The sequence below is a fragment of the Erpetoichthys calabaricus genome, chromosome 7, assembly GCF_900747795.2.
Source record: "Erpetoichthys calabaricus chromosome 7, fErpCal1.3, whole genome shotgun sequence".
Lineage (NCBI taxonomy): Eukaryota > Metazoa > Chordata > Cladistia > Polypteriformes > Polypteridae > Erpetoichthys > Erpetoichthys calabaricus.
In genome coordinates, this window is record NC_041400.2 from 47906292 (window position 1) to 47932426 (window position 26135).

General features: G+C 36.0%; 1 protein-coding gene across 1 annotated transcript in view; it reads left to right on the forward strand.

The window, feature by feature from the left end:
* The window catches only part of ell2 (elongation factor for RNA polymerase II 2), a 97270-nt gene that overhangs the window by 48627 nt on the left and 22508 nt on the right, over nt 1–26135 (forward strand). The window contains exons 4-9 of the mRNA XM_028804773.2: nt 3489–3652; nt 4673–4932; nt 10616–10740; nt 10900–10990; nt 12758–13337; nt 25275–25329. Of these exons, the coding sequence (XP_028660606.1) occupies nt 3489–3652; nt 4673–4932; nt 10616–10740; nt 10900–10990; nt 12758–13337; nt 25275–25329 (1275 nt within the window). The remainder of the gene's footprint in view (nt 1–3488; nt 3653–4672; nt 4933–10615; nt 10741–10899; nt 10991–12757; nt 13338–25274; nt 25330–26135) is intronic.

Sequence of the window (26135 nt, forward strand, 5' to 3'; positions counted from 1 at the left end):
AACAGCACAAGCAAAAGTCCTTTACTTTTAAACACGTTTTAAACACACCATCCTAAAATTGTTAAAGCAGTAAGAGCTCACAGATGGTTATGGGGTGTATCTTTAAGGAGGATAAGAGAGTAAAGAATTATCAGCATCTTAACAACTGCAAAACCAAGGAACTGGTTATTGACTTGTGCTGCATCAAAGAGCCTATGTGTCTGGTCACTATTCAGGGAGTGTATCTAGAGGTGGTGCAGTTCAAGTACTTGAGGGTCCACATCAATGACAGGTTGAACTGCTGTTGTAACACAATGAAACTATTTAAGAGAGAGCAGAGTAGGCTTTAGGAGTCTGTGGTCTTTGAATGTTTACAGTGATATCTTCCACATCTTCTATAACTCTGTGATGGCCAGTGTGATTTTGCTGGGCTGGTAACTTCAAGTCAGGCCCATTGAATCAACAAGCTAATTTTAAAGGGTGGGCACAGTTATTGGATCCACTCTAGACTAGTGGTGTGTGTTATTGACAAAAAATTGTATCTCGATATTTTCTGGTACTTTGATAATAACGATAATTAAAAGATATTTTGCATCCTTTTAAACATGATTGTAAAAGTCTTATATTAATTGTAACTTACTAATGAGATTAATGGAAACTAGAGTTGAGGAAAACTTGTCTTATTCATTTAAAACTGAAGTACAATTACACATTAAAATCACCAGTGAAAGTATTACTGAGCTCAAACAGTGCTGGTGGTGGTAGTAGTAGTAGTAGTAATAAATTTTATTTATATAGTGCCTTTCCCATGCTCAAGTATGAATAAACCGTTTTTATGTGGCCTTATAGGATTTATACAACCAAAAATTGCACCAAGACCAACAGAACTATAAAGAGAGTATTTTAAACAGAAACTTATCCTTAATGTAAACAAGATATGAATCCAATAGGAATAAGATGCTAAATTTACATTTATTTGCTTGGCAGATTTTTTTTTTTTTATCCAAACCAGCTTACAACAGAGGTAAACATAATTGAGTAACATTAGGCTAGGGCTTGTTTGTTTAGCAAGTGTAATAGCACATGTAACAAAAGTTGATTGCCAAGTGAAAACATGTACTAACTAATTTATAATAGATTGATAAGGCAATTGAACTTGAACAATAATTTAACCATCAACATAAAAGATCACAGATCATATATATGCAGATGGTCCTTGTCTTACAATGGTTCGACTTATGATTTTTTGAAGTTATGATGGCGATAGCAACACGAGAATTTATATAAAATTGTGTAACATAATTTTTCAAGTTGTCGTTCGTGAAGGTTTCTGTGAGCCGAGTAATGCGGTACGATACACTAAGATGCTGCCAGGATGCTGGGAACTCCTGCCTTGTGAGATGCCTCAGTCTCGCAAGTGATCAATAGAGATCAGTGATCTTGTTACAGTGCACTTTTTTTTTTTTTGGTATTCCCCTTTTTATGAACATTCACCTTTTGAGCTGTTTTTATTTAGTTTAGTTAGTTCCCTGTTCTAGCTGTATATATATTTGCCTCTTCCCTGGCTACCACATAATCCTAATGTATCAAAATGGTGTGTACTCACCCATGGCCCTGGAGAAATAGAATACTGCACAGTGTCATGCCTACAGTCTTCTTTATATTGGCAGCTGGTGATTTTTAAAGGATACTCTGCTAAAACAAACTCATACAAGGGGGCAAAAATTGCCTTACGATGTTGGCCAGCTGTAACTGGGACAGATAAATTAACTCTTTCAATTTTTGTGGCAGCTGGCCATAACAGCATCTGCTTTGAAGTACTGCTTGGTGGTTAATGGCAATTAGATATGAGAAGTTTCACTGAGGGAATTACTCCTGTACCCTTTTTTTTTTTTTTTTTTTTTTTTTTTCCTTCACCACTGAATGATTGGATTGATGGAACTAATTGCAGTCAAAAGTTTTGATTGGCTTCAAGGCTTGTGTGCTGAAGTACTTGTTTTTAATTATTCACAATTTGCATATTTCATGTTAAGCTCTTTGTTTGCTGTAACACTGACAACAAAAATGAACCAAAAGTTTGACATGCACACAGACTGAGCAATAAGCATAGAAATTTCTGCAGCAGTGCTCATGCTTGAGTAGGCCTTTGTTACAATATAGAAAGAGAGCATTTTCTTACGCTAGTATGAGTAAAGTGAATTGCTTCCACATTACCAAAGATTTCATACCGTAAACACTGGCACAGCTGCATTGATTCTTCTACATGACACAAAAATATATCCAGAAAGTTTTATCTGATATACTGTGATGGAAATATTGCTATACTGCATGTACCCCACCAAAATTCCTACTGGGTAATTCAGAGCACTTCATGTTGCAGTGCACTTCCTTCAGATTTTGAAAGATCTGATTCTTTGAAACGGTTTAGTCTGTCTGTGTGGATGGCAAAGCTCTAAACCAGGGGTGTCAAACTCCAGGCCTGGAGAGCCGCAGTGGCTGCAGGTTTTCATTCTAACCTTTTTCCTAATCAATAACCAGTTTTCACTGCTAATTAACTTCTTTTCCCTTCATTTTAATAGCCTTGTTTTTAAGGATTCAGTCTTCTGAATTTCTTTTTTTCTTAATTAAATGACAGCCAAATAGAAATGAGATGTGAAACGAGCCAAAAGATGACCAGCTAAATTGGGATTTCAAACTCCAACCAATCTCTTAATGAGAAGCTGATTATTCTTGCTGTTAATTAAACCTGTTATTTAATTCCACGACTTGTTGCTGCTCTCATTCTGCCACAGCAGAAATTTCCAAAACTGCTGATTTTCTCTTTTGTTTTTCTAAGATCACCGTCTGGTGACCTAAGAGATCAGCCTTACTGAGACCTTCAGCTTTCTTTATTTTCAGATATTGTGTGATGGGCACAGGTGAGCTGGTCATGTTGCGGCTTGCTTTGTGTCATTATTGTTTGGCTACTAATTAAGGACAAAGAGACAACTAAGGGGCCCGAGTCAAGTTAGTTAAAACTAAAGCAAAAAAAGTTAATTAACAGCAAAAATTGGTCACTAATGAAGAAGATGGTTAGAATATGAACCTGCTGCCACTGCGGCCCTCCAGGACCGGAGTTTGACACCCGTGCTCTAATCTAACAACATACTTTGCTCTAGTTCCAGTGTGATGTCTTGGTGCTAGTGGAGCTAGTGAGAAACGGACTGACAATCAGCAGCAGGAATCCCCGTGTTCACAAATTTGGTTTATGCATTTACTACCTACTTATTGACAGTTCCGTAGTTTGAAATAGTATCTTACAAATGTGTTGATTTTCCTTATAGTAACCTTGCATTGTATTAAGTGTTCAGATTGATCACTGAATCTGAGAAATAACTAGTATTTGTGTTTTTAAAACAAAGTTTTGTTTCCTATATTCTTTGCTCTTTTTGTAAGTATGCATATCTGTATCAATAAATATTATTTCTGTGCTTTTTGTAAAGTACGTGCTGTTCTTGTTTTATGTAAAGCTTGGGAGTGCCTCAACTCGACTTCCAGGGTATTATACAAGATAAAATAACAATATGTGCCACAAATGACTCCTATCAGATGACTCGGGAACGAATGACACAAGCAGAAGAAGAAACTCGTAGCAGGAGTACCAAAGTTATTAAGCCTGGTGGACGATTTGTAGGTAAGAATGAGATTTAACCTGCATAGCCTTTCTCATTGTTAGATGTAGTGAGAAGTCAAGCCAAATTAACACCTTTTATTAGCCAACTAAAAAGATTACAATATGCGAGCTTTCAAGGCAAATTGGCCCCCTGCCTGAAGAAGGGGCCTGAGTTGCCTTGAAAGCTTGCATATTGTAATCTTTTTAGTTAGCCAATAAAAGGTGTCATTTTGCTTGACTTCTCACTACATTCATATTGGCTAACACAGTATAACACCCTAGTACTACATTATTACATTTTTAGTGCTGACAGGTTACTGCTACAATCCTCCTTTTTATGAAAATCTATTTGACCTTAAATATGTTTAACTTGTCATTACAGAAAATGAACTGAAATATATGCAGTACCTGTAATGTATAGACTTGGATGTTTTTGGCATGAAAGTTCTGGGGTCCATATGAGAATTGTACTTTGCATTTTGAATTTCTCCTCTGTGCCCCCATAGTGTTTAATGCAGAAATGCCACAGTGCAGACTAATTTAGGCTGTGACCTAGATAATCAAAAGAGGACTTTTAAAATCCTAAAATACTCCTTATAATACTAATGTTAACCAACACAGGTTTAAAGAAGTGAATATTTTTTTGTTTGTAGAAATTGTTGATTCTTGATTCATTTTAGAACTGGTTCTAGAAGTTACAGGCAGTGAATTTTGTACAGTTCATGATGTCAGAGAGCTTAGTATCATTTCAAGATACTGTCTTTATTTTAATGCCTCACCTCTACCCCAATGGTTTTATTATGTTACAGAATGTATCCTGAAAACCTGCATATTTGAGTTTAAACTTTTTATAGTAATTTTTTTGGTTAATTATTTTAAGGAAATGGGAAAACATTTAGATCTGCTTTTCTGCTGTCTGTTTACTCTGCTTAACATCAGTCTTACTGTAGGAATTGCACTTTTATTGCTAGTTTGCAAGATGTTTACTTTGTGGTGATAGATTTGCCAGTCACTTAGTTTTTATTTATTTTTTTCTCTCAGGTAAAACGGTTCAGATAAGAAAACCAGCACCAGGAGCCCAGGATCCTGCCCCTGAAAGAAAACGTTCAACTCCTATTAACCCTGCAAATACTTTAAGAAAGAACAATTCAAATACAGCTATTTCTCAACGTCCTTATAGGGAAAGGGTGATTCACCTTTTGGCTTTGAAACCATTCAAGAAACCTGAACTGCTGGCTCGCTTACAAAAAGATGGAGTTAGTCAAAAAGACAAGAATTCTCTTGGACCCATCCTTCAGCAGGTTGGTAACCCAGTGTTGACAGTATTGTATTGTTGGTGGTAAATGGACTGCTACATGTTGACTGTAAATACTGCAGCAATATGCTGAATTTAATGATTTGTTTATGGCAGTTTTTTCTCTGATCACTGTTGGCTGGGTTAGGTGGTTGCCCATTTGCTCAAACTCCGTCTCTCTCCCTCTATCCATCTTTCATCTTTCTCGATTTGAATATATGCACAAAGATGCAACATGTTATAAGTGTGTGCAGTTGCTTGGAGTTTGGGTGGAGAATTTTTCGTGAATTTTTTTTATTTTAATCTGCAGGATTAATAAGAGGATAATGACACATCCCATATGAGCGTTTGTTTGTTTGTTTGTTTGTTTGTTTATGAAGTCACTTTTTGCGGTCATTCTGCCTACTAGTACACCCTGCTTGAAGCAAAGTTGATCCATAAGATTATCTAGAAAATAAGCTTATTTTCATTTGGAGAATAAAGTATACAGGCAGTAGGTAAGTTAGAACGTAGGGAACGGTATGTTTTTTTGCATTGCTCTAATTACAATGTACCAAAATAAAAAGGGGGAAAAGTTTTCTGGCACTGTCTAACATATAAGGTAACTGAGTTTAAAGATTTCAGAAGATTTTTTGTACGTTACTGAAAACTTGGAGTTTCCTTTTTAAATAATTTTAAGTGTCCTGAATTCTTCCTTATCTGTATTTTTAAATGTTAACTTTATATTTAAGTTTTTTGCTTGCTGTTTTGTTTCATTACACTTAAGTTTTATGTATCATGCTTGTTGAGCATGTGTACATTTTTACAGGCAAATTTTTATTAACAGACATTTTCAAATAATTGAAACTTAAGTCCGTATGAAAGAGAACCAACCCAAAGTACCCCCAAACAGAAACGGCAGACGGCTAACTTCGTATGTTCAAAATGAATGACCTATTAATTAGTGGCAGAGTTTGCAGTGGACCAGTTTTTACAAAGGGGGTTTCAAGCAAGAGGTTAGAGACAACTTGACTGCAGTAGTACCCTGGGAGAAAAGCCTCTGATGTTAGCCATATTTGTATTACAAGTCTTGAGGTCTAGCAGAAAACTGATATAGAGTGAGTAAATAGATGGTGGTGGTGACACTTCATGATGGAGTCTGTAGTAAAGGACCAGAAGGGAAGAGTGCTGGAAAGTTTTTCAGGAAAGTCCTGCAGTATTTAAGTAATGGAATGGGCAGTTTGAAACTGTAGCCGCTTTTTAACAGAGCTTTTGTAGGTTGTTAAAAATTTGTTGAATGTATTGGTGAATAGTGTTGGAGAATAGTGTTTTTTTTAAATATGCCATAATAAAAGTGTGAGAGTGTTAAGTCATGCTAACAAAATTGGGCATTAAAGTTCTGTAGGTGACTTTGGAGAAGGTTGCTATCAGAAAACATCTGATACTTTTTTTAATGTAACTTAAGATAGTTTTATAGGGTGTATTTTTAAATACACTGTTACAGTGGGCAAGAAACTGGATTCTAAACTATGGAACCATAGACAAGTCACTAAATCTGGTTATGTTCGAACTATAAAACATGTTCAAGCAGTTGCAGTATACATAATAAAGCTGCTTTAGTTAATCATAAATTTTAGTTTGCCAGTCTGGGGCATGTACATTTTGTGTGGTCAACCACATTCTGAATGCTCAATTTAGATTGTACTGTACTATACAACATAGTAAAAATAGTGGGGGCTGTGACCTTTCAATTTGTGATTTTATTTACACATTTTTAAGCAAAAACAACTGCCCAAAAGTTTTATACAGCTAACCTATAAAAACTGAATCATTTTAGTAGCTATGTGTAAAGAAAAAAGTACCTCTGTTTGGAAGAATTTTAACCAAAGGGTAGTTAAAATATAATTGAGCATATCTTAATCAATGAAAAGCTAACAATCGCTTTAAAGCTTCCTGCTAATCTCAACCCCACAGTTCAGTCAATATGGCAACCTGTAGTCATGGTAAGCCATGTGTGTACAGTAATCCCTTGCTATATCGCGCTTCGCCTTTCGTGGCTTCACTCCATCGCGGATTTTATATGTAAGCATATTTAAATATTTATCGCAGATTTTTTGCTGGTTCGCTGATTTCTGCAGACAATGGGTCTTTTAATTTCTGGTACATGCTTCCTCAGTTGGTTTGCCCAGTTGATTTCATACAAGGGACGCTATTGGCAGATGGCTGAGAAGCTACCCAACTTACTTTTCTCTCTCTCTTGCGCTGACTTTCTCTGATCCTGACGTAGGGGGATTGAGCAGGGGGGCTGTTTGCACACCTAGACGATACGGATGCTCGTCTAAAAATGCTGAAAGATTATCTTCACGTTGCTATCTTCTGTGCAGCTGCTTCCTGAAGCGACATGCTGCACGGTGCTTCTCATACTTAAAAGCTCGAAGGGCACGTATTGATTTTTGATTCAAAAACAAACTCTGTCTCTCTCTATCTCTCTCTCTCTCTTTCTCTGCTCCTGACGGAGGGGGTGTGAGCTGCCGCCTTCAACAGCTTTGTGCTGCGGTGCTTCGCATACTTAAAAGCCAAACAGCCCTATTGATTTGTTTGCTTTTCTCTATCTCTCTGACAGTCTCTGCTCCTGACGCGCACTCCTTTGAAGAGGAAGATATGTTTGCATTCTTTTAATTGTGAGACAGAACTGTCATCTCTGTCTTGTCATGGAGCACAGTTTAAACTTTTGAAAAAGAGACAAATGTTTGTTTGCAGTGTTTGAATAACGTTCCTGTCTCTCTACAACCTCCTGTGTTTCTGCGCAAATCTGTGACCCAAGCATGACAATATAAAAATAACCATATAAACATATGGTTTCTACTTCGCGGATTTTCTTATTTCGCGGGTGGCTCTGGAACGCAACCCCCGCGATGGAGGAGGGATTACTGTACCTACTTTATTTCATGTTAATATGAATTACTTAATTGTTTAATTACATAGTGTAACATCCTAAGGATTTTAAGAGAACAGTGAATGCTTCACTTACCTTATGTTGTCCATTCCATTTTTAATTTTTGATTTCGACGGAACTTGGTATATGCCGGAGTTATACTTCATGTGACACATGCTGCAGCGGACGCTCCTGCTACGCAAGCGTTGAAGTGTTATACTTGCGCGTGTACTTTATGTAAATCTGGAGGAACCCGCCAGGTGGCAGTGTGAGATTATCATGGTGAGAACATGTAGGCAATTCACAACACAGAGAAGCTAAACAACACCCATTAAATTCCGATGACACCTTACTGCAATAACTTTGAAAAGGATGTTTATTGATTAAATCCAGGGATGTGTCCATTCCAGCAAGCATTGGGCACGAGTGAGAAACAATCCCTGGACGATGCCTCGGCTCATCACAAGGTGAATACAAGCACACAAATACAGTAGCGTCATTTTAGCAGCACCAAATCCCCAAATCTGCTTATCTTTGGAAGGAAACTGGAGCACACTGAGGAAACCCAGCAGGAAAACGTGTAAACTCCAGGCAGGGAATATTCGCGACGTGACTCCCTGCAAGAAAGCAGCGCTAACGCTCCGCCACTGTGTCACCCCATGTGTGTAATTATTAACTGTATTCATTATTTAAACGAAATTACCGATTTATCTGTAAAATATAATATACATTAATGCTTTTCATCATGAAAGTGATATCAAGTATAAATCTAAGGATTCTAAATGTGCAGAGAGTTGGAATATCATACATTTTAATGTGCTCAGTGTGGCGATCTATTGCTGGCGATTCGCTGCTGTCAGGAGCAGAGGAAGCCCTAGAAAAAAAGATGGCACAGAAGACGGTATGTGAGAATTTTAAAACGTATCGTGTCATTACGATCAGGGAATATGCGACGCTTGAATATAAAAGCACCATGAATACATCTGTAAGTCTGCATTTTGCTTCACCACATCGAACCATGTATCAAATATCGAAGCGCACACACCGCTCTCGTACGATCCACAAAGTGGCTTTCTGTCACATGTAGATAGTAAACAGAGACTCTGAAGTCACATTCCAACTTTTAGCACCCTGCGCCCCCCGACTTTTTGCTGGTACTGCAACTCGCGCACACGTCGTGTTAATTTCTAAGGACCTGCTCAGAGGATGCATCAAATGAACGCTCAGAACGCATGGCGGCCATGATGCGGGCGCATACGCGTTCTGAGCGTGAAGTATAAATGAGCCCTTACACCTACCTTAAAGAGTTCAGGAATTTTTTTTTTTTTTTTTTTTTTTTTAATGTAGTAAAAAACAGTTTACTGCATTTTCTTTTGACTGGGGACACTTTTTGTCTGTTGAAAAGAAGAAACAGTTACGTGAGAGCTCCAGAAGCATCACTTGTAGTGAAACTCCAAATAGAGGAGCTCTATTGAGGTTTGCTACAGAGTAATAACTAAAATGTAGTTTACAGATGGCAGATACACTGATATGTCTGTCATAATACAATTCTGCAGAGTTGTATTATAGGCTCATGTAATTTTTTTTTTTTTTTTTTTTTTATATAAAGCTTTTGCCATCTGGCTAGTTCGAAAAAAGGTTTCAAGTAACTTACGCATTGCTCGAATTTCTTGAAGGACTTTTTTTGGTTGTTTAAATCAAAACTAAAGTGATTGTCTCAGAATAAAAACTTCAATGAGGTAATTTACCATTAATAAACTAAACATGTGAAAATACTATATAAATATAAAAGTAATTAAGATAGAAAATAAAATATGATTTCAATAAAAATTGAATTAGATAATGCAGATTGAAAATGAATTAGAATTCAGTACCACATATCAGTGCTTCCCAACCTCGGTCCTGGGGACCCACTGTGGCTGCAGATTTTTGTTCCATCCAGATTCATAATCGATGACAACACCTGGTAACGCTGATCTCATTTAATTAGTATATTTTTTTTCTCTTCTACATTCTGAAGAGCATAGCAGCAAGATTTTTACATTTATAAGACACTTAAAAATATTTCTACTTTTGCTGTAAATTTAAATGCTTAACTCATTTGTTTTCATTATTTTTGCCTTTTCTCTGTGCATTTTCCCCCTTCGTTGTATCTTAATGACAATTAAAAATGAGCAGAGCAGATTCCCAGGCAAACACTGAATAATCAAAGGCTGCAACTACTTTAGTATCGGAACCCCTAATTGGTAAGTAATGGATTAATTAAACAATTAGAACACCTGGAAAAGTAGAATGAAAATCAAGATGAAAACATTCTTAAAAAGAAAAAATACATTATTCCCATATAACTACTTCTTTTTAATATATATTTTTTTTAATTTCTATATTGTTCCCAAAACACAGAACTTGGGGAAATAACAGTTCACTTAATTCGCCCAGCAGTCCAATTAAAAATAAACTGGTTGAAACATAAACCTGCAGCCACAATGTGTCTCCAGGACTGAGTTTGGGAAGCACTGCCATATATGAAAGTAGTGTTTAAAATCCAGTTTGTGTCCAAATATGTTGCTAATGGCTTGATCTTGCAATTGTTGAAGGTGAATTAATGATACTTGTGGTTTTGGCATAACCCCCTGGGCTTATCAATAAATTTTAATTTAATTTAATATTTTTAGAATTATCATTTATTATTTATTTATTTATTTTTTAAAAAAAACAAGTTTGGTCACTAACCTTGTGTTCTGACTTTTTTTTTATTTTCCCCCCTTCTTTTTAGGTAGCTAACTTAAACCCCAGAGACAACTCCTATACACTTAAGGAATTTGTGTACAAAGATATTCAGAAAGACTGGCCTGGCTATTCAGAAGAAGATAGAAATCAGCTAGAACATACAGTTTCTCGGTACTGTGTCCGTATGTGCCTTTTCAATTAATGAATTTATACTGTACTGTGTAATTTTTCAGTGACTTACACGTTTTTTTTTACCTCAATTTTAAGATTACTGTACAAATTATTTGAGTTTCTTTAAAATGCTAATTTAATTTTTCTTTGTCCATTTAGTAAAGCATGTTTGTCACAGAACTCGATCAACACTCAATCAGAAACCTTTCCTCCGAGTCCACCGAAGGACACTGTTCCTTCATCTCCACAGGTAATGTGTATACATATTAAATAACTTTTAGCTCCAAGAAAATGTTTAATTCTTTTGTATGTTGCAGCTTACCAATTATCAATCTATTAGTTAAAAAAAATACTTGGAGATTTTTTTCAGTACACTGTGAATTGTCTGTTAGGCTTACTTCCTGTAGCATAGATGTAATATTTTAAGGATTTTCTGAGTAATCAAGTTTTTTGTTCCAGGTGCATGGAACACTCTGAAGATTACCTCATTTCTCCCCATCTAATTTAGTTTTGTAATCTTTTATTGAAAGAAATGGAAGGCACTCTTTTTGCATGGTTAATTTAGGATAGAAGTCCATGCAGTGGGAGACAAAATTGATGTTAATAACTCAAAACTTCTTAGTCCATTTCAAAATCCCTTTTTTTTGAGGAACAAAGCCAACTAATAGCACTGTGAAACATTATAAATAGCATTACTTACATAAATCATTAGTTTTTGTAACTGATATTAATGATAATTTCAAATTAATTAAATGTGACCTTTGCAGAAGACACAAAAATTGGAAAATACCAAATACTATACAGAGAGCACAAAATTCAGAAAAACAGAATACTTTTTAAAGAATTGACACTGTCAAAATTCAGTATAAGTGATATAAATGAAAAGTTGTGGCTTTCTAATGCTTTCAAATAATTGCTGCTTTCAAACTAAAATTCTAATATAGAGTTACTTTGTAATGTTTTGTAAAGTGTTATGGACATCTGTTTTTATTAGACTTTGGAGTTTTGTACCCGTATTAATCATGCATCTCCAGGAAAATGGTCCTAACTGGCCAGAAAATCTGAGTGACCTAAATTTGGAATTAAAGGTTTTTTTCAGTTTTCCTAACTTAGGAAACTTCTAACTTCACCAGGATTTAGGAGAGCTCATGAACTGTCCTAACTCACTAGGAACTGCCAAAAAATGGCATTCAGGACGAGATCTGCACAAACATCCCAGGAAAAGCTGAAATTTTTACAATAAACTTGTTAAAAGATATCTGTTTGACAGGAATGGAATAATATTTGTAACAAAGTCTTGTATGTTAAGTGATCGCTCCATCTATTTGGGAAAGCAGTGTGCTGTTTGCCCCCATGTGTAGATGACCATACATAGGTAAATCACAAACAATATCACAGTAACACACACAGGTGGTAATGCACACTGTGTAAGATGCAGGCTGCTACAATACAGAGGATGAGAAGGGCTGAGTGGGTGACTGACAGAGAAATGCACACAGGTTTGCTGAGCTCTGCACTCCACAAACCCCTGGAACATTCGTGTTACACTTTACAAGGCCAGAAGGGTCAAGAAGGCAGGCAGAGACTCCAGGGCCATTGGATAAATAGACCCTTGTAGAAGATAATACTAGAAGGCACTGGAGAGCTGTGTTACATTCTTCTCTTCTGCCTACTTCTTGCTTCAGATGAGACATTCTTTCTATTATGTATGTGTAATAAGAGAATGCACCTTGTACTTTATAGCTTCATTTGACAGATAAATGCAAATTAGTTCATTACCATTTCTTTTTTTATGTATAATAGTTGTCCAATCTTTCCGATGCATAAAGTAGCTTCAAGATATTGATCTACTGAAATATTTTAATCATTAGACTTTGTGTATCACAGTTTATTTTTTGATTAAAATATTTCTATTGTTTCTTTGTAAAATTGTTTACAATTTTAACTTATTGTAAACCATTCTGATAAATTACCTTAACCTGTACCTCCACTAAAACGTTTTTTTATACTATTGCAGAAACGTCGTTTGGATTGCGATTTTATCGACCCCCTATTGCCAAAGAAAGCCCGTATTTCTCATCTTCAGAATCGTGTTCAGCCCTCTCTTAGTGATCATTCAGCATCAGCTGAGGAAAAACCTTCAGTCGCTGCCTTTCCAGCTCCTCCACCTTTACCAGCTCACCTCCCACCCCCATCACATCTTCCTGTGTCTAATCCACCAGTTCCTGCAAACTCAAATTCTAATTCCCCAAGTACTCCTGAGGGCCGTGGAACACAAGATCTCCCAGTGGACAGTTGCAGCCAGAACAGAACCGCTTATGAGGACCAGCAGGAAGAATTCATTTCTCGGACTTCTTTGAATGACCCTGCTCCTCGTCGAGTTTTGGTTCCAGCTGATGGCTCAAAACAAGCCTCTGAAACTGATAGCTCCTCGCATACCAAGAAGGCAAAAAAGAAATCTAAAAAGCATAAGGAAAAAGAGCGGGAGCACGATAAACATAAAAGTGACAATGGTGAGAATTCCAAAAATAGACACACAGAAGCAAAAGAGGACCAGACCAATCAAATGGATAAAACTAAAATCTCCAGGAGAGAAGGTACTTGCTTTCATTTGCTATTCAAGGTTGTTGATTTTGCATAACAAACATGTTTTTTTACCTCATCTAATCGGTATGAAATCTATGTTTAATATTAACATTAGATTAGCTATTATAAATATTTTATTTGCTTATGTACTAATGGGCAGTTATTTCATTTTTAAATACAACCTGTGAAAGCTGCCAATTTTTAGATTTTTTTCTTTAGTTGATGACAAATTTATGAAAATGTATCTTCAAGGTTCTGTGGTCAGATGAGCATATGGCCATATGAGCAAATGTTTTACTTTTTGACTGGAATTCAAAATGGTACATCTGTTTATGAAAAATCCAAATATCACCATTCCTTAAATAAGTGAGAGTGGTGGAGGTATCCTGTTTGGAGGTATTTTCTTTAGCTACGACAGAGGTGCTTATCAGGATAATAAGGAAGGTGGATGATGTAAAATGCAGGCAGACTCTGGATGAACACCTGCATCACTCACCCAAGAAGTTAATTATGGATGAAGGCAGCATATAAATTATTATTATTGCTTGAAGAGTTCACAATCTTATCAACAGTCATTATACAGTTTGGCTTAGCTTAAAAAAAATCTAAGGAGTAATGAATAAAAATTCCTCCCTTTAGGTGTAACAAGTTGGCAGAGTTGTATATAAATGCACTCGAGGCTGTAATTATACAAAAGGTGCTTCTACAAAGTTTCTCAAGGGGTGTTCTACAGAGTTATCTTGTTGTTTCTGCACAGAGGGCAAGTAGGGCTATCAAATTTATAGTTTGAATACTCCTGTTAAAAATAAGTAAACATTTGAATATATTTTCAAATTGAGGTTAAAAGTTCTAAGTGTTTCTACATGTATGTTTGTATTTAATGTGCCTTTTTATACTTTATTATTTTTGCTTACAGTACATTTCTTGCAGAAATTATGACTTGTGCACTGATGCTCCTCCACTAAAAGGATTTTAGTGACATAATCAAAAATAAGTGTGACTGAGATACTTGTATGAATCCCATACAAAAATCGTTAATGATTACTTAAACATGTTCAATGCACTTGTTACTCTAATACTCCACAACCTGCCTCCTCCTTCTTCAGCAAAAATGTAACAAATGTAACACACATTTTTCATTTCGTCTTTGTTTTAGGAATTGTGTCAAGCCAGTAGCCTCCAAAAGACACGTGTTAGTGGAGGTAGCGAAGTACTTTACTGACACTGAAAAACTGAAAATGCTGTTTAAAATTTAAATCTTTTCTAAAAATAAAAGCTAAGTTGGATATATAGTAGTTATTTCCCATTCTGTGTAATGAGACGGGAAACCAGATTTTGTTTCCTAGAATGAGTGCTTAATAATTTTAGAGCAGCAAACCCAAGAGTTTCAGGAGTGAAACTGGGCAGAATCGGGAGAAAACTGGTACTTCTGAGGTGCTGGGAGATGCTTCAGAATGTTTTATTACCTCTCACATTCACTGAAAAGCAGAGCAGTGTGGATGAAAAATCTATTGTACATACAAAAGTACTGCGGCCTACTGTATTTGTAGTAACGCATAGCCGAAATTCATGCAAGGTTAAAATATCGTTCTTTTTACAATGAAATGTCAGCCACTGCCTTCAAATAAGATTTTTTTTTTTTGTTTAAAGTAGGTTTGAATCATGAGTGAATCATAATTTTAATAATACTGGCATTTAAGCTGCCCGACCCAGAGAAATAATACTGGTGCGTTAAGATAGGCTAGCACTTTAAATAATATTTTTAATAATCTGACTTTGCTGCCTATGTGCAGTGCAAACTCAGCTGCTTACAACTTACAACATACTTTTGCTGTCTGGTGTACATGCATGTTTTCAAATAAAAATGTTACCTGTTTTGAGTGGTAATGGAATGAGGAGAAATGCACCCTGCTAACAGAGAAGAGAATTTGTAAATTACATAACCTGACCAAATTTATGTAAATATGCAATTTTTGCAAGGGGCACATTGATGCAAAGGGTGGCAGAGCAAGCAACCCTTTTGCACACCTCAAGGTATTTTGACACAAAGTGAAACAAACTTTGTTAGTTTACAATCACTAAGCCGTTCGCCAGCAGATGCTTATTTGACTAAAAAGTAAATCTATGAATGAAATTACAGATGCCAAAACGAGCACATTGCTAAGGAAATGCAAACCATTTTTTAGTGTTAAAAAAATATTAAAAAATAACTTTACACCTTGGACTCCAGGTGTATAATACTAAATTGCATTTATGTCACCAGAGCAGTGCTTCCTCAAAGGTATGAAGAATGCAGGCAGAAAGCCCATTCAGATTTTAAATTGATTGGCTATTTATATGCAGAATGAATTTATGGTCTCTCCACACATTTGAACCATATACTGTATAAGCAAAATTTTTACAAACCCCATACCTCGGAGAGTAAACACTTTGTAAGGGAAAAGCAATTATGTGTTTCTGTTCAAAAACACACAGCCTCATTTTAAATTTGTATGTGGTGTAGTGTCTGTATTCTTGCGTGCATATTTTAGTGCCACATTTAAAAACTGCACTTGAATAAACATTTTTCGTGATTTCTTTGTATCTATATAGGTTTATTGCAATTTTGTTTCTATCTTGTTGCTTACTATTTAGGTATGTACACGTTTAGATAGGTAAGAGGTAAAAGAAATGCTGCAATACTTGTCAAGACAACAAGCTGTTTAAAAAGCCCCTGTTTGCAAATGACGACTCTGAGAGACTGAAGCAAACAATGGGTAGACAAATGAACAACACAGAGTGAGGCAGTGCATTAGGGGTTCTCCAATCGATCAGCTGCCAATCTAAATTGGCCAATTTTTCACTTAAAAAAAAAAAAAAAAAAGAGACTAGGGGCCTCATGTATAAATGGTGCGTATGCACAGAAATGTTGCGTACGAACGTTTCCACACTCAAACTGCGATGTATAAATCCTAAACTTGGCGTAAAGCCACGCACATTTCCATGGTACCTCATACCCTGGCGTACGCAATTTCTCTGCTCGGTTTTGCAGACTGGTGGCACCCAGCGTCAAAGCAGTGCTACTGTTCCTGTGTGGTTACCCTTTCTTTCTTAGACCCACATTCCTGACGCAGCTTTATAAATACACTGAAATTAACTGCATATTGTTTATTAGTGTAATGCATCGGATTGTAATTAACCTGTAGCAATATAATGGTCCAGGGAATAGCCATAGTATTCCAAATACCATAACTGCTTTAGCGTTGTTACACTCACTGCATCTTCTTCTTTCAGCTGCTTTTCATCTTTTTCCGTATTACTCTCACTGCACCACTCTAATCACTGTATCTGAGTGGGGAATCACAGCAGCAGCTGATCGGAAAAAGAATTATCGGTATACAGTTTCAAGCATACACTACCTCAGCCATGGCAAAACGCTTCAAAGCCTTTCCTGTACGGACCTCGCGTTTCAGAAACAGTTTCATCCCAAGAGCTATAAACGCACTCAATCAGTCCATCAAGTGCTCCTTGTAGAACTGTTTGTACTTATAAGTACAATTACCCCACTGTAAACTTGCACTACAGTTATAATATTGCACAACCTGTGCCACTTTATAAAGCACGTATGATGACATCATTTTTAAGATGAAATGCAGCAAAATATGTTGCTTATAGTATACAGATAAAACTTTAACTTAATTTAAATAATCTGTATTGTTAATAATTAAACATGTGAGGACACGGTGCCGCAGCGGTAACTAGTTCATGGATAGCTCCTGCCTTGCGCTGTATTATTGCTGGTGCTGATGCAACACTGGAAGGATAGATGGATAGAATAATTAAACATGTACTACGAAGATATTTCAATGTTCCTTAAAAGTTTTGAAGAATCGGCATTCTAAGTTTACAGATGGCTTAACGTCTATTACAGAGCTGATTGTGTGGCGATTGGGTATTTGGAGAAAGAAAAGTAAGGACAGGGAATTGGAGGTTAGTACGTTTGAAAGTGACAGTACTTCTGTAATAAATTATTTCATCGAAGGTCGCACATGGTGCAGCAAGCCTCTTGCATGAGATATGAACAATCACTGCGCCACCATGTTCCCATGTTTTAATAACATGCTTTCATTCCTATCTTCATGAAAAAGATATCACGTATACATCTCAGTATTTTAATTATTCAGAGAGCTGTAATATCACGAATGCAATGGATTCTGTATCCTGTTGGAGAAAGAACAGAAGCACGTAGTGATTCACACACACAGAGCACATAGAAGATCAAATACAGAACAAAGCATTTAACGTGCTACTTGAGAAACTAGTAAAATAAATGATTTGAAGATGAAGTTTATGATGTTCTACTTTAATGACAAAATAAACTACGTGATTAAAGTGGAAATTTCTCGAGATTAAAGTTGACATTTCATGCTTTTTTTCCCCACTGTGTGCCTATTTTTTTTCTCTGTACCCTAATAAGCTTTCATATGACACTCAGACGGTCCGCTACGAGTCGCCTTTTCACGCCGACTTTGATATGTGACAACTTCTTTTTTTATTTCGGGCACTGTGCGATTTTGTGAACTTGAGCTTTCGAGTTTCTCCGACACTGTCACTCGATCAACTTTCTTTTGTTGATTATACCACTGTTTAAACCAACAAATAGTACGTTTTTCTTTTGCCTCCACTTGGTATTCGCTGAAATTCTTATATTTTCCCCCGTGCTTTTCCCATTGTCTTTTCACAGAAGGCTATTTATATCGATTTGCATATTCAAAGAGGCATAATTCTGGGAGGAGTTGGGGCGGGACAGAAGGCGCGTGCACGTGCGTTACTTTTCACGCTGATCGGGATTTATGTAGTGGAAGAAAGTGAAAGTTTTGTGTGCGCACAGATTCCTGCATCTGGATTTTTCTGTGCGTACGCACATTCCCGCTTTTGTGCTTACGCCATGTTATAGTGTGAGTTCTACGCATGGCGTTATACATGAGGCCCCTGATCTGTAAATTGGCCGCCCACAAAATCCAATATTTTCAGTCCCTGCTTTTCTAAGCTTTACTGTAATTTAGCTGCAGTGCTCCTTCATGCAAGGTATTGCAGTAGTTTAGCTAGCACAAGTAGTTTAGCTAGCACAAGTCGCTTATTTTGCAGCAAACTTCCTGCAGTGTAAACAAAGAGCAGTCAAGGTTTGTACTTTTAGATATATGGCAAGAAAAACTATTTTAATGAATTCAGACTTTTTGTATTTTGTCCTTTTTAAAATGTACAGTGTTTTCATTTTGGACAGTGAGATTGTTTTAAGTGCAGCAGCTTACATTTTTAATTGGTAAAAGAAAACCTAAAGAAGAACTTGAAATTGCAGCTTAATAAACAATAGGCATGTTAGCTTAACAGCAAAATGTGTATTTTACTTATAAACCTGTCCGGTGCTAGTTTTGTGTCGTCTTGATAGCCAATGTATGAACATATGATTCATTTGTGGCTTTTTTGAAGATATGTACTGTTTATTTCTATTTGTCAGACAGTATAAGTTTTGGTACGAAACAAGTACTACATAATTAAAATGGTAATTCATATTTTATAATTACACCTTAAGAATTAGAAACTTCTAGCTGATACACTGAAGATAAAAAACAAAATTTAAATGTACTAAATATATATTTTAACAGGAAAAAGCTGTAATGCAATTAAAGATTAAAAATAATTAAACCTAAGAACATGTATATTTACATTTAAGCAGTGTTTAATTACCAATATTAATTGATTGTGTTGTTTTTTTTTGTTTTTTTTTTATTTATTAGAGAAATGGTGAAAATTTTTTTAATTAACAGTAAGCCTACAGATTTTGTTAATAAAAAATAAACAGTTAACACCCATGGTCCATAGTTTAATTATAAAAATGCCAAAGGTAACACTTTAAATAGGATGCGAGGTTTCTATGTGTCTAGTTATGCTGGAGCTTAGTGTAAAATATTTTTTTAATGGGTAAAGAAAAAAAAAAACAGAAATGGAATCAGACAATCAAGTAACATGAAATCAGTGATTGGTATTGGAATACAAATACCTGATCGGAGCATTCCGAGTGCAAACAAATAACTTATTCATCAGATCAGGAATGTTATGGCCATTAAATTGTAGAGGTGCAGAGCTCAGACCAGGAGGAGGAAGGTAAGGGAATTGAGGGAAAGAAGGTGCAGCAGCTGCTCAGAGTGAAACACCATAAGCCACATCACCTGGAACAGCATCTTATAGAAGCAAAAGTGGACAAACACAAAAGGTGCCACACATGTCCAGTATCACTGGACTACAAAAAAAAATTGACTGTTGCTCTATGTTCCACAAGCCCTGATGTGTTTTGCAGTGGCCTCAAAAATGTAACTCTGTTCTGTGATTTATTGTGCTGAGTAGCACAATATAACTATGTAAGTTATTATTCTGTTTTATAGGAAATGTTTAAATTACTTAAATGTATAGTGCCCCAGGCGGAGTTATTCAGAAGGTTTGCACAACTATGGTTAGTTGAGGCTTGAATTATAGTATACTGTGTGTGTTTGTATAAAATAAATGTACAGTATATGCCAGCTCACTAAAGTTTGTGGTATATAAGTGTTTCCTGAAAGTTCCTGGTATAGCAGGGTTAAGAAAGCTACAGAAAGCTCAGAAATTGGTCTTGGCAGTAGACATGCAACTGAGAGAGCTACAAAACTGTCAGAAGATGGCTGATGCAGGCAGAGTATGATCCTCTACGATGGTGGAAACCAAAAAAAAACAAGTTACCTCGAGTTTATTGTCTTACAAAGAATCCTTTATATATTCCTTCAACTGATGCCCTGTTTTAAAGGGTATTTAGCACAAATGGAAACAGTGTTACTTGACATAGAGCAGCGTTTCTCAACCTTTAAGTATTTGCAACCTGAGTTTTCATAAGTTTTAATCGCGCCCCCCTAACGTTTTTTTGAAACCCTAATAAAATTTATTTCTTTGTTTTTTTTGCTGCCGATACACTACTACAAGTTTAAAATTTCCCTATGAATAGCGAAATTACGCCACATATGGCAACATTTGTGCCCCCTTTTTTTCTTGAGATTGAGAACCAGATTGAGAACCGCTGACAGAGCATCATTTAGGCCCGAAAGTGTAGACAAGCTTGACAGTTCTCAGAATAGTGAGTTAGTCAAAGCACACAATATCAACATCTGCACTACAAGTATCTATTTGATTGATCCCTTTTTTAAATTTTTGTTTTTTGTGTGTGCAGTTTTGCACACATGAAATATTTTAAGTAATGGCCAGTAAAAGTGAATTAGAATTTCATTTTGTGAATGCATTTATTACGTCTCCAAATATTAAGATTGTTTTAAAAGAATAGTTTATAATACCTAATGTAAATAAAAGCAAATTCTCTTGCTGGGAAATATTTTTTGTCTGGTAAAATTTTGAAATACTGTGTAAACTTTAAAGTAGACCTTTTTGGCAGTCTGGTGCTTTGCAGTGTTTTTATATTAACATATATTTAAATATCATGGTATCTTGATATACTGAATAAATATCGTGTGATATTGAATTTTGTCAAGATTGCCCATTACTAGTTTGATTATGTTTGAATGGTGATGATCTTTCTAACAGCCCTAGTGAGTAGCACCAAAGATACTTGGTAACTGCATTTAGTTTTGCCATGCTCGTGTTTTTACTTTAATTTAGCACTTGACATGATTTTGTCACAAATTACAGTAGGCTTTTAGTTATCTGAAATAGATGATTTGAACATACATTGCAACAGCTTGCTTTGTGAACATGTTGCACTACAGTGATGTAGTACACCATAATGATGTTTAGAGCAGAGTTCTCAGAGATGAGATGGAAAAGGATGTGTTGCTCAAGAATAGCCAACCTGTGTTTTTCTTTTTTTTTTTTTTCCCCCCCCCCCCCTGTTCCTTAACATTAGAGTTTTGATTAAATCAAACTGTTTTTGACATTTTACGTATTTTTTCTCCTTGTTTACCCCTGAATATTAATTTAGGCAAAATGTACTTTCTTGGCAGATATCAACAGCCCAAAAAAAATCTTTTATACTGTGTACATTAATTGAATTTGTCTTTGGAAAAATAGGAACATTTAAAAGGTCACTGCCTTCTTTCTTATTTTGGCTTACTTATTAAAGTAAGATGGATTTAGTACTTAAGCACGTAAATATAGAATTTGGGGGGAAAAAGTATTACCCATATATGATATACCACATGTTTATTTTTTTTAAATGGGTGAAACTAAAAATCAATTTTTTTTTTAATAAGGTTGAAATTAACTAGCTTATCAGAGGGTAACAGTTTTATCCAGTCAGTGCCCAACCAGGAAATTGCACAATACGACTTTAGCAGATGTATAAGATTTATTTCACTGTAAAAAAAATCTAAAGTATTTCTAGTAAAACATGTTTAAATTTCTGCCACGCAGCCAAATTTAAGCTTGTTTTATTCTGAGACCATGACTGTTTTAGTAAAACAAAAGATTTTGTTTTTGGAAACAAAATAGACAAATACTAACATGTTTTTGTAAGCAAGTTTAGATCTTAAGATCCTTGATTTTCTGGGAGAGTTGCCTTATCTAAATACTAAGTCAGATAACAATACATGACACAGGAATAAATCAAAATGTAATAAATAAAACCAATCATTTTATGCTGAACAGCTAAAGATTTAGTTTTAATGCCCTTTACTCCAAAGTTGTTTGGGACAGATTATATCAACAAAAATGATAAAGCTTGAATAGGGCAATGATGGGCAGCAAGATTTCGTATTGGTAGCGCTGCTGCCTTGCAACAAGGAGGCCAAGGTCCTGGATCCTCCTTGTACGGAGTTTGCATTTTCTTCCTGTGTTCACATGGGTTTCCTCCTGTTTCTCTGCTTTTCTACCTCAGTCCTAAGATGTGCAGAATGGATGGAAAGGGTTGGGTCAGTTTAGCCCTTCTTCCTTATATATACTTTCCAAGGTTGTTTGTTTCAACAAAAAAAAAAAAAAAAAAGTGCCTGTGTATGGGAAAGCAGGAAAAGCAAATAACTCCTTTACCCATGAGTCTACATGCCAGAGTGCTCTGCTTATTCTCCTAGAAGTAAAAACCTATCGGGGTGCAAAGAGAAATTGGCAAATAAACACCTTTACTGGAGATGATCTTCTTGATTAATGATTTGTCAATTCCCTTTAAATTTTCATCGCACAGTTGATACCAGTCCTTTAGTATATTTTGCACATTTTAGAAATGTGCTTTATAGGTTTATTTTTGAAGGATTTATCATTTGACTATATTAGATTTCAGTATAGTGGAAAAATGCCAACACATTATTCAGTCAACTTTAAAGGTTAAATGTAGAAGAGGATGGTACGTTGTATTGGATTTTTAACTCTTTTAGGGCTATTTTTTTTTTTTTTGTTTCTTTTCTCCCAGGGCTGAATATTTTTCCAAAAACTAACATTTTTTAAAAAAGAACACAAAGCAATTGTTTAACATATCAAATCAACAAAAAATATTTACTTTTGACAAATGTTACTGTCTTGCATGTTGTATGAGCCTGAATTCTCTATGATTTCACATACATATCACATACATTTTACACAGCAAAGTCTGATCTCGCTCAAAGCAGCCAATTTCAGTCATTGCCACATTGCACTCCTTACAATATGTGTTGTTTTGATGCCTATTTTTCAATTGTCTGTTGCTGCATTTTCTAACATATATTGTTAGTGTGTACTGTAGAGAGACAAGTCACCCATTTGCCATCGTGCCATGCCACTGCCACCAAGTTTTCTGCCTGCATGAAAACCGTATTGTCACCTCTTTTCATCTTCTGAAACTTTATGAACTTTATGTGTGGCATTATAGCCTGGCTCACCCCATGGGATTTGCTTCTGTTTATTACAGAAGTGAATAAAACTTTGCAGCAGCACGTACCTAAGCCACCAGGGGACAAAACACGTTTGGACCAATGCTCCCTGAAGTTATATCACCAGTTCTGTCCCATCTCTATTTGTAATGCCACAGCGCGCTTCATCTCGTCTTTCGTTGTGGGTTTCCACTTTGAAAAACGAGAATGCGATGCAAACGCAGCCCGCGATTCAAAAAAAATCTCTGCCTACCTGTTTGTCTCGTCTGACAGTAGCTGAAAAGCAGCATCAGGAGAGAGCAGCCTGAAGTACAGCAGCTGGTGATCTGTCGTGTCCAAAAGCAAGCCATGCCGTCTTGTAAACTCCGGTAGCCACATCGGCTCTCAACGGATCAATGTATGTGTATTTATCCCATGCGAACCTTGCCGTAGATGCATCGGCTGCGCGAAGGCACTCAACTGGCAGCAGATCCGCTGGCGCGGCATCGGCTGGTGTCTGATCAGCTGATGCCGGCTTCTCACTCTCTTGCTCGATCTCCTGATCACTGCCAATAAAGTCCGATTCTGAAAAATCAAGAGTCCGACTCCGCGATAATGCGCAAAACAACGTCTGCCAAGTGTTTTCTTTTCTGCACTTGCTTCGCTGCCTTTTCACATGTCGGTGCCATCTTGCCTTTGTTTACATTTCGCAACTCACGCACACGCAATGTTTATTTGCCGAGTCAACGAGTCTAGCATTCCTCCAAGCACAGAGGGAATGCCTGTGACGTGACAGTGAGATTTGTCACCATTAACAGCTGATTGTCGCCCTTTATCCCTGGATGTTGACTTTTGTCGACATTCGCCTTCAACCCCTCCTGTCGACAAAAGTCGACATCCGCCCTAAAAGAGTTAAAGAATGTAAATCTTTATAGTACATAATGTCAGAAATGAGAGTAATAATATTGTGAATACAAATGTGCCAGTTAAGAACCTTTGATTCATGCAAGTGCTTAATAAATTGTCATTCCACTTGGAATATTTATAAATTCAGTTCAGCTTGTTGTTGATGGGGTTGGAGTTTGAGTACCATGGTTTGCTTCTTATTATTGTATTGACCTATTCATTTCTGAAAATGCAAAAGTTTAGCCCATTCACTTATGAAGTATTTCAACATGCCATTTCAACATACCTCGTCAATTGGCAAACTGTGCATCTGGATGGTGTTGATCCTTTTATTGAGAAACTAGTCACATTAAACTGGTTACTGCTTATCTTATAATTTACTGTTTATATATCCTATTAAAGAGTAATCACAACCAAGGTCAAACAATAAAATATCAAATCTCAACAGCATTTTCAAACCACCACTATTGATATTTCCTTAAATGTTTTGTAAACATTGTATACAGAAAACCTCAAAAAGCAAATCTGGCATTCCTAGAATTGTATTTGATTACATTAACCATAAACACACTGACCAAAAGGCCTAACTAAAAGCATATAGCATTGCCCTTAGTCTTTGCCATGTGAATAATACCATGAATTTAATTTCAACATGTGATCAGAGTCCTGTGCACATTGCTTGAATAATCTGGTATTTTTTTTGGTTAAGAAAATTAATGTCCACTTCCACCTCACCTACACCTTGATTCAGCCTCTTAGAATTAGGCATCTGTACTACATAAAAACATAGCAGACTAAATGAAAAGGCAAGCAATGCTATAGTATGTAATTTACTTTCCAATGGTGCTGTACTGTAAGTCTTTTGTTCAAGGACCCTTCACTTAACCTGTGCTATAAATCTGAATGAAACAGATTATTTTGCCAGGTAAAGGACCTTTTGATTATTCTACCCATGGACATTTACAATATTGTGTACACTTTTTTTTTGGTCTGACTAGTAATAAGTCATATTTTTGATTGTGTAATTCAAAATATACTATGACTACATTTATAGTTGCCAGTAATGTATATAACATAAAAGATCGGCAATTTAAAATGTAGCTTTTGAATTTAACCTTTAATTTGTTAAAGTATACATTTTTTGTGCTTTTATATGAGTTGACTAAGGAGCTTTTTGTTTTGTTTTTTGTTTTTTTTTTTTAATATATACAGAGAATACAGCCTCTGCTGAGCTGTCGTCAACGACCGAAATGCCTGATTACGTAATGTGAGTAAATAAGTCTCTACCAACAATGCACTAAGCACTTCGTCACTGGATGGCATTCAATTTATTACCTTTCAGTTTTGACTCTTACTATTATATCTGTTTTGTTTTAATACTAGCTTTTCTTGGGAGCTTTGTTTGCTTCAGTCTGAAATGTAGCTCACGTGACACTGACAAAGTAACTTCCAAATTAAGAGGAATGACTGATCCTGGTATATAACAATGAGAGTATGAATTTTTATTAACTTGCTGCATTTGTTTGTGCTTCTGTTTTGAATGTTATGACTAAAGTTGTTGGAATTCTATGGCTATGGCTTGAAGAGATCCTGTGTGTATGTTTGGACAATTGCATATTTTAAATCCGTTTGGCTTAGCTATAACTTAAGAGATTCACTTATGTTTCATACATAATTTCAACAATTTTTACATGGTTTTTATATTTTCCGTAAAACGATAGGTCAAAATGTATACAGCCCTTATGCCTTTCTTCATTTTTTTCAGTCTTGGATTTTTACCAGTTTGATCAGGGATATGCATTTGTCAAACATATATGATAGTCACAGAGCCCTTCTTAAAAATAGTTGGGTTAAGACACATTAAAAAAAGGAAATGGGGGAGGGACAAATATTTAACTCGGATCTGTACTCTTCACTCCCATATGACCAGCCAGAATCTTTTTGGATAGGCTTTTGCATTGATGGATGTGCAGTGTTAATCTAGTTCAGGGGTGGGCAAAGTCAATCCTGGAGGGCTGCAGTGGCTACAACCTAGTTGCTTAATTAGAAAATAATCCTTGCCAACAATTTAAT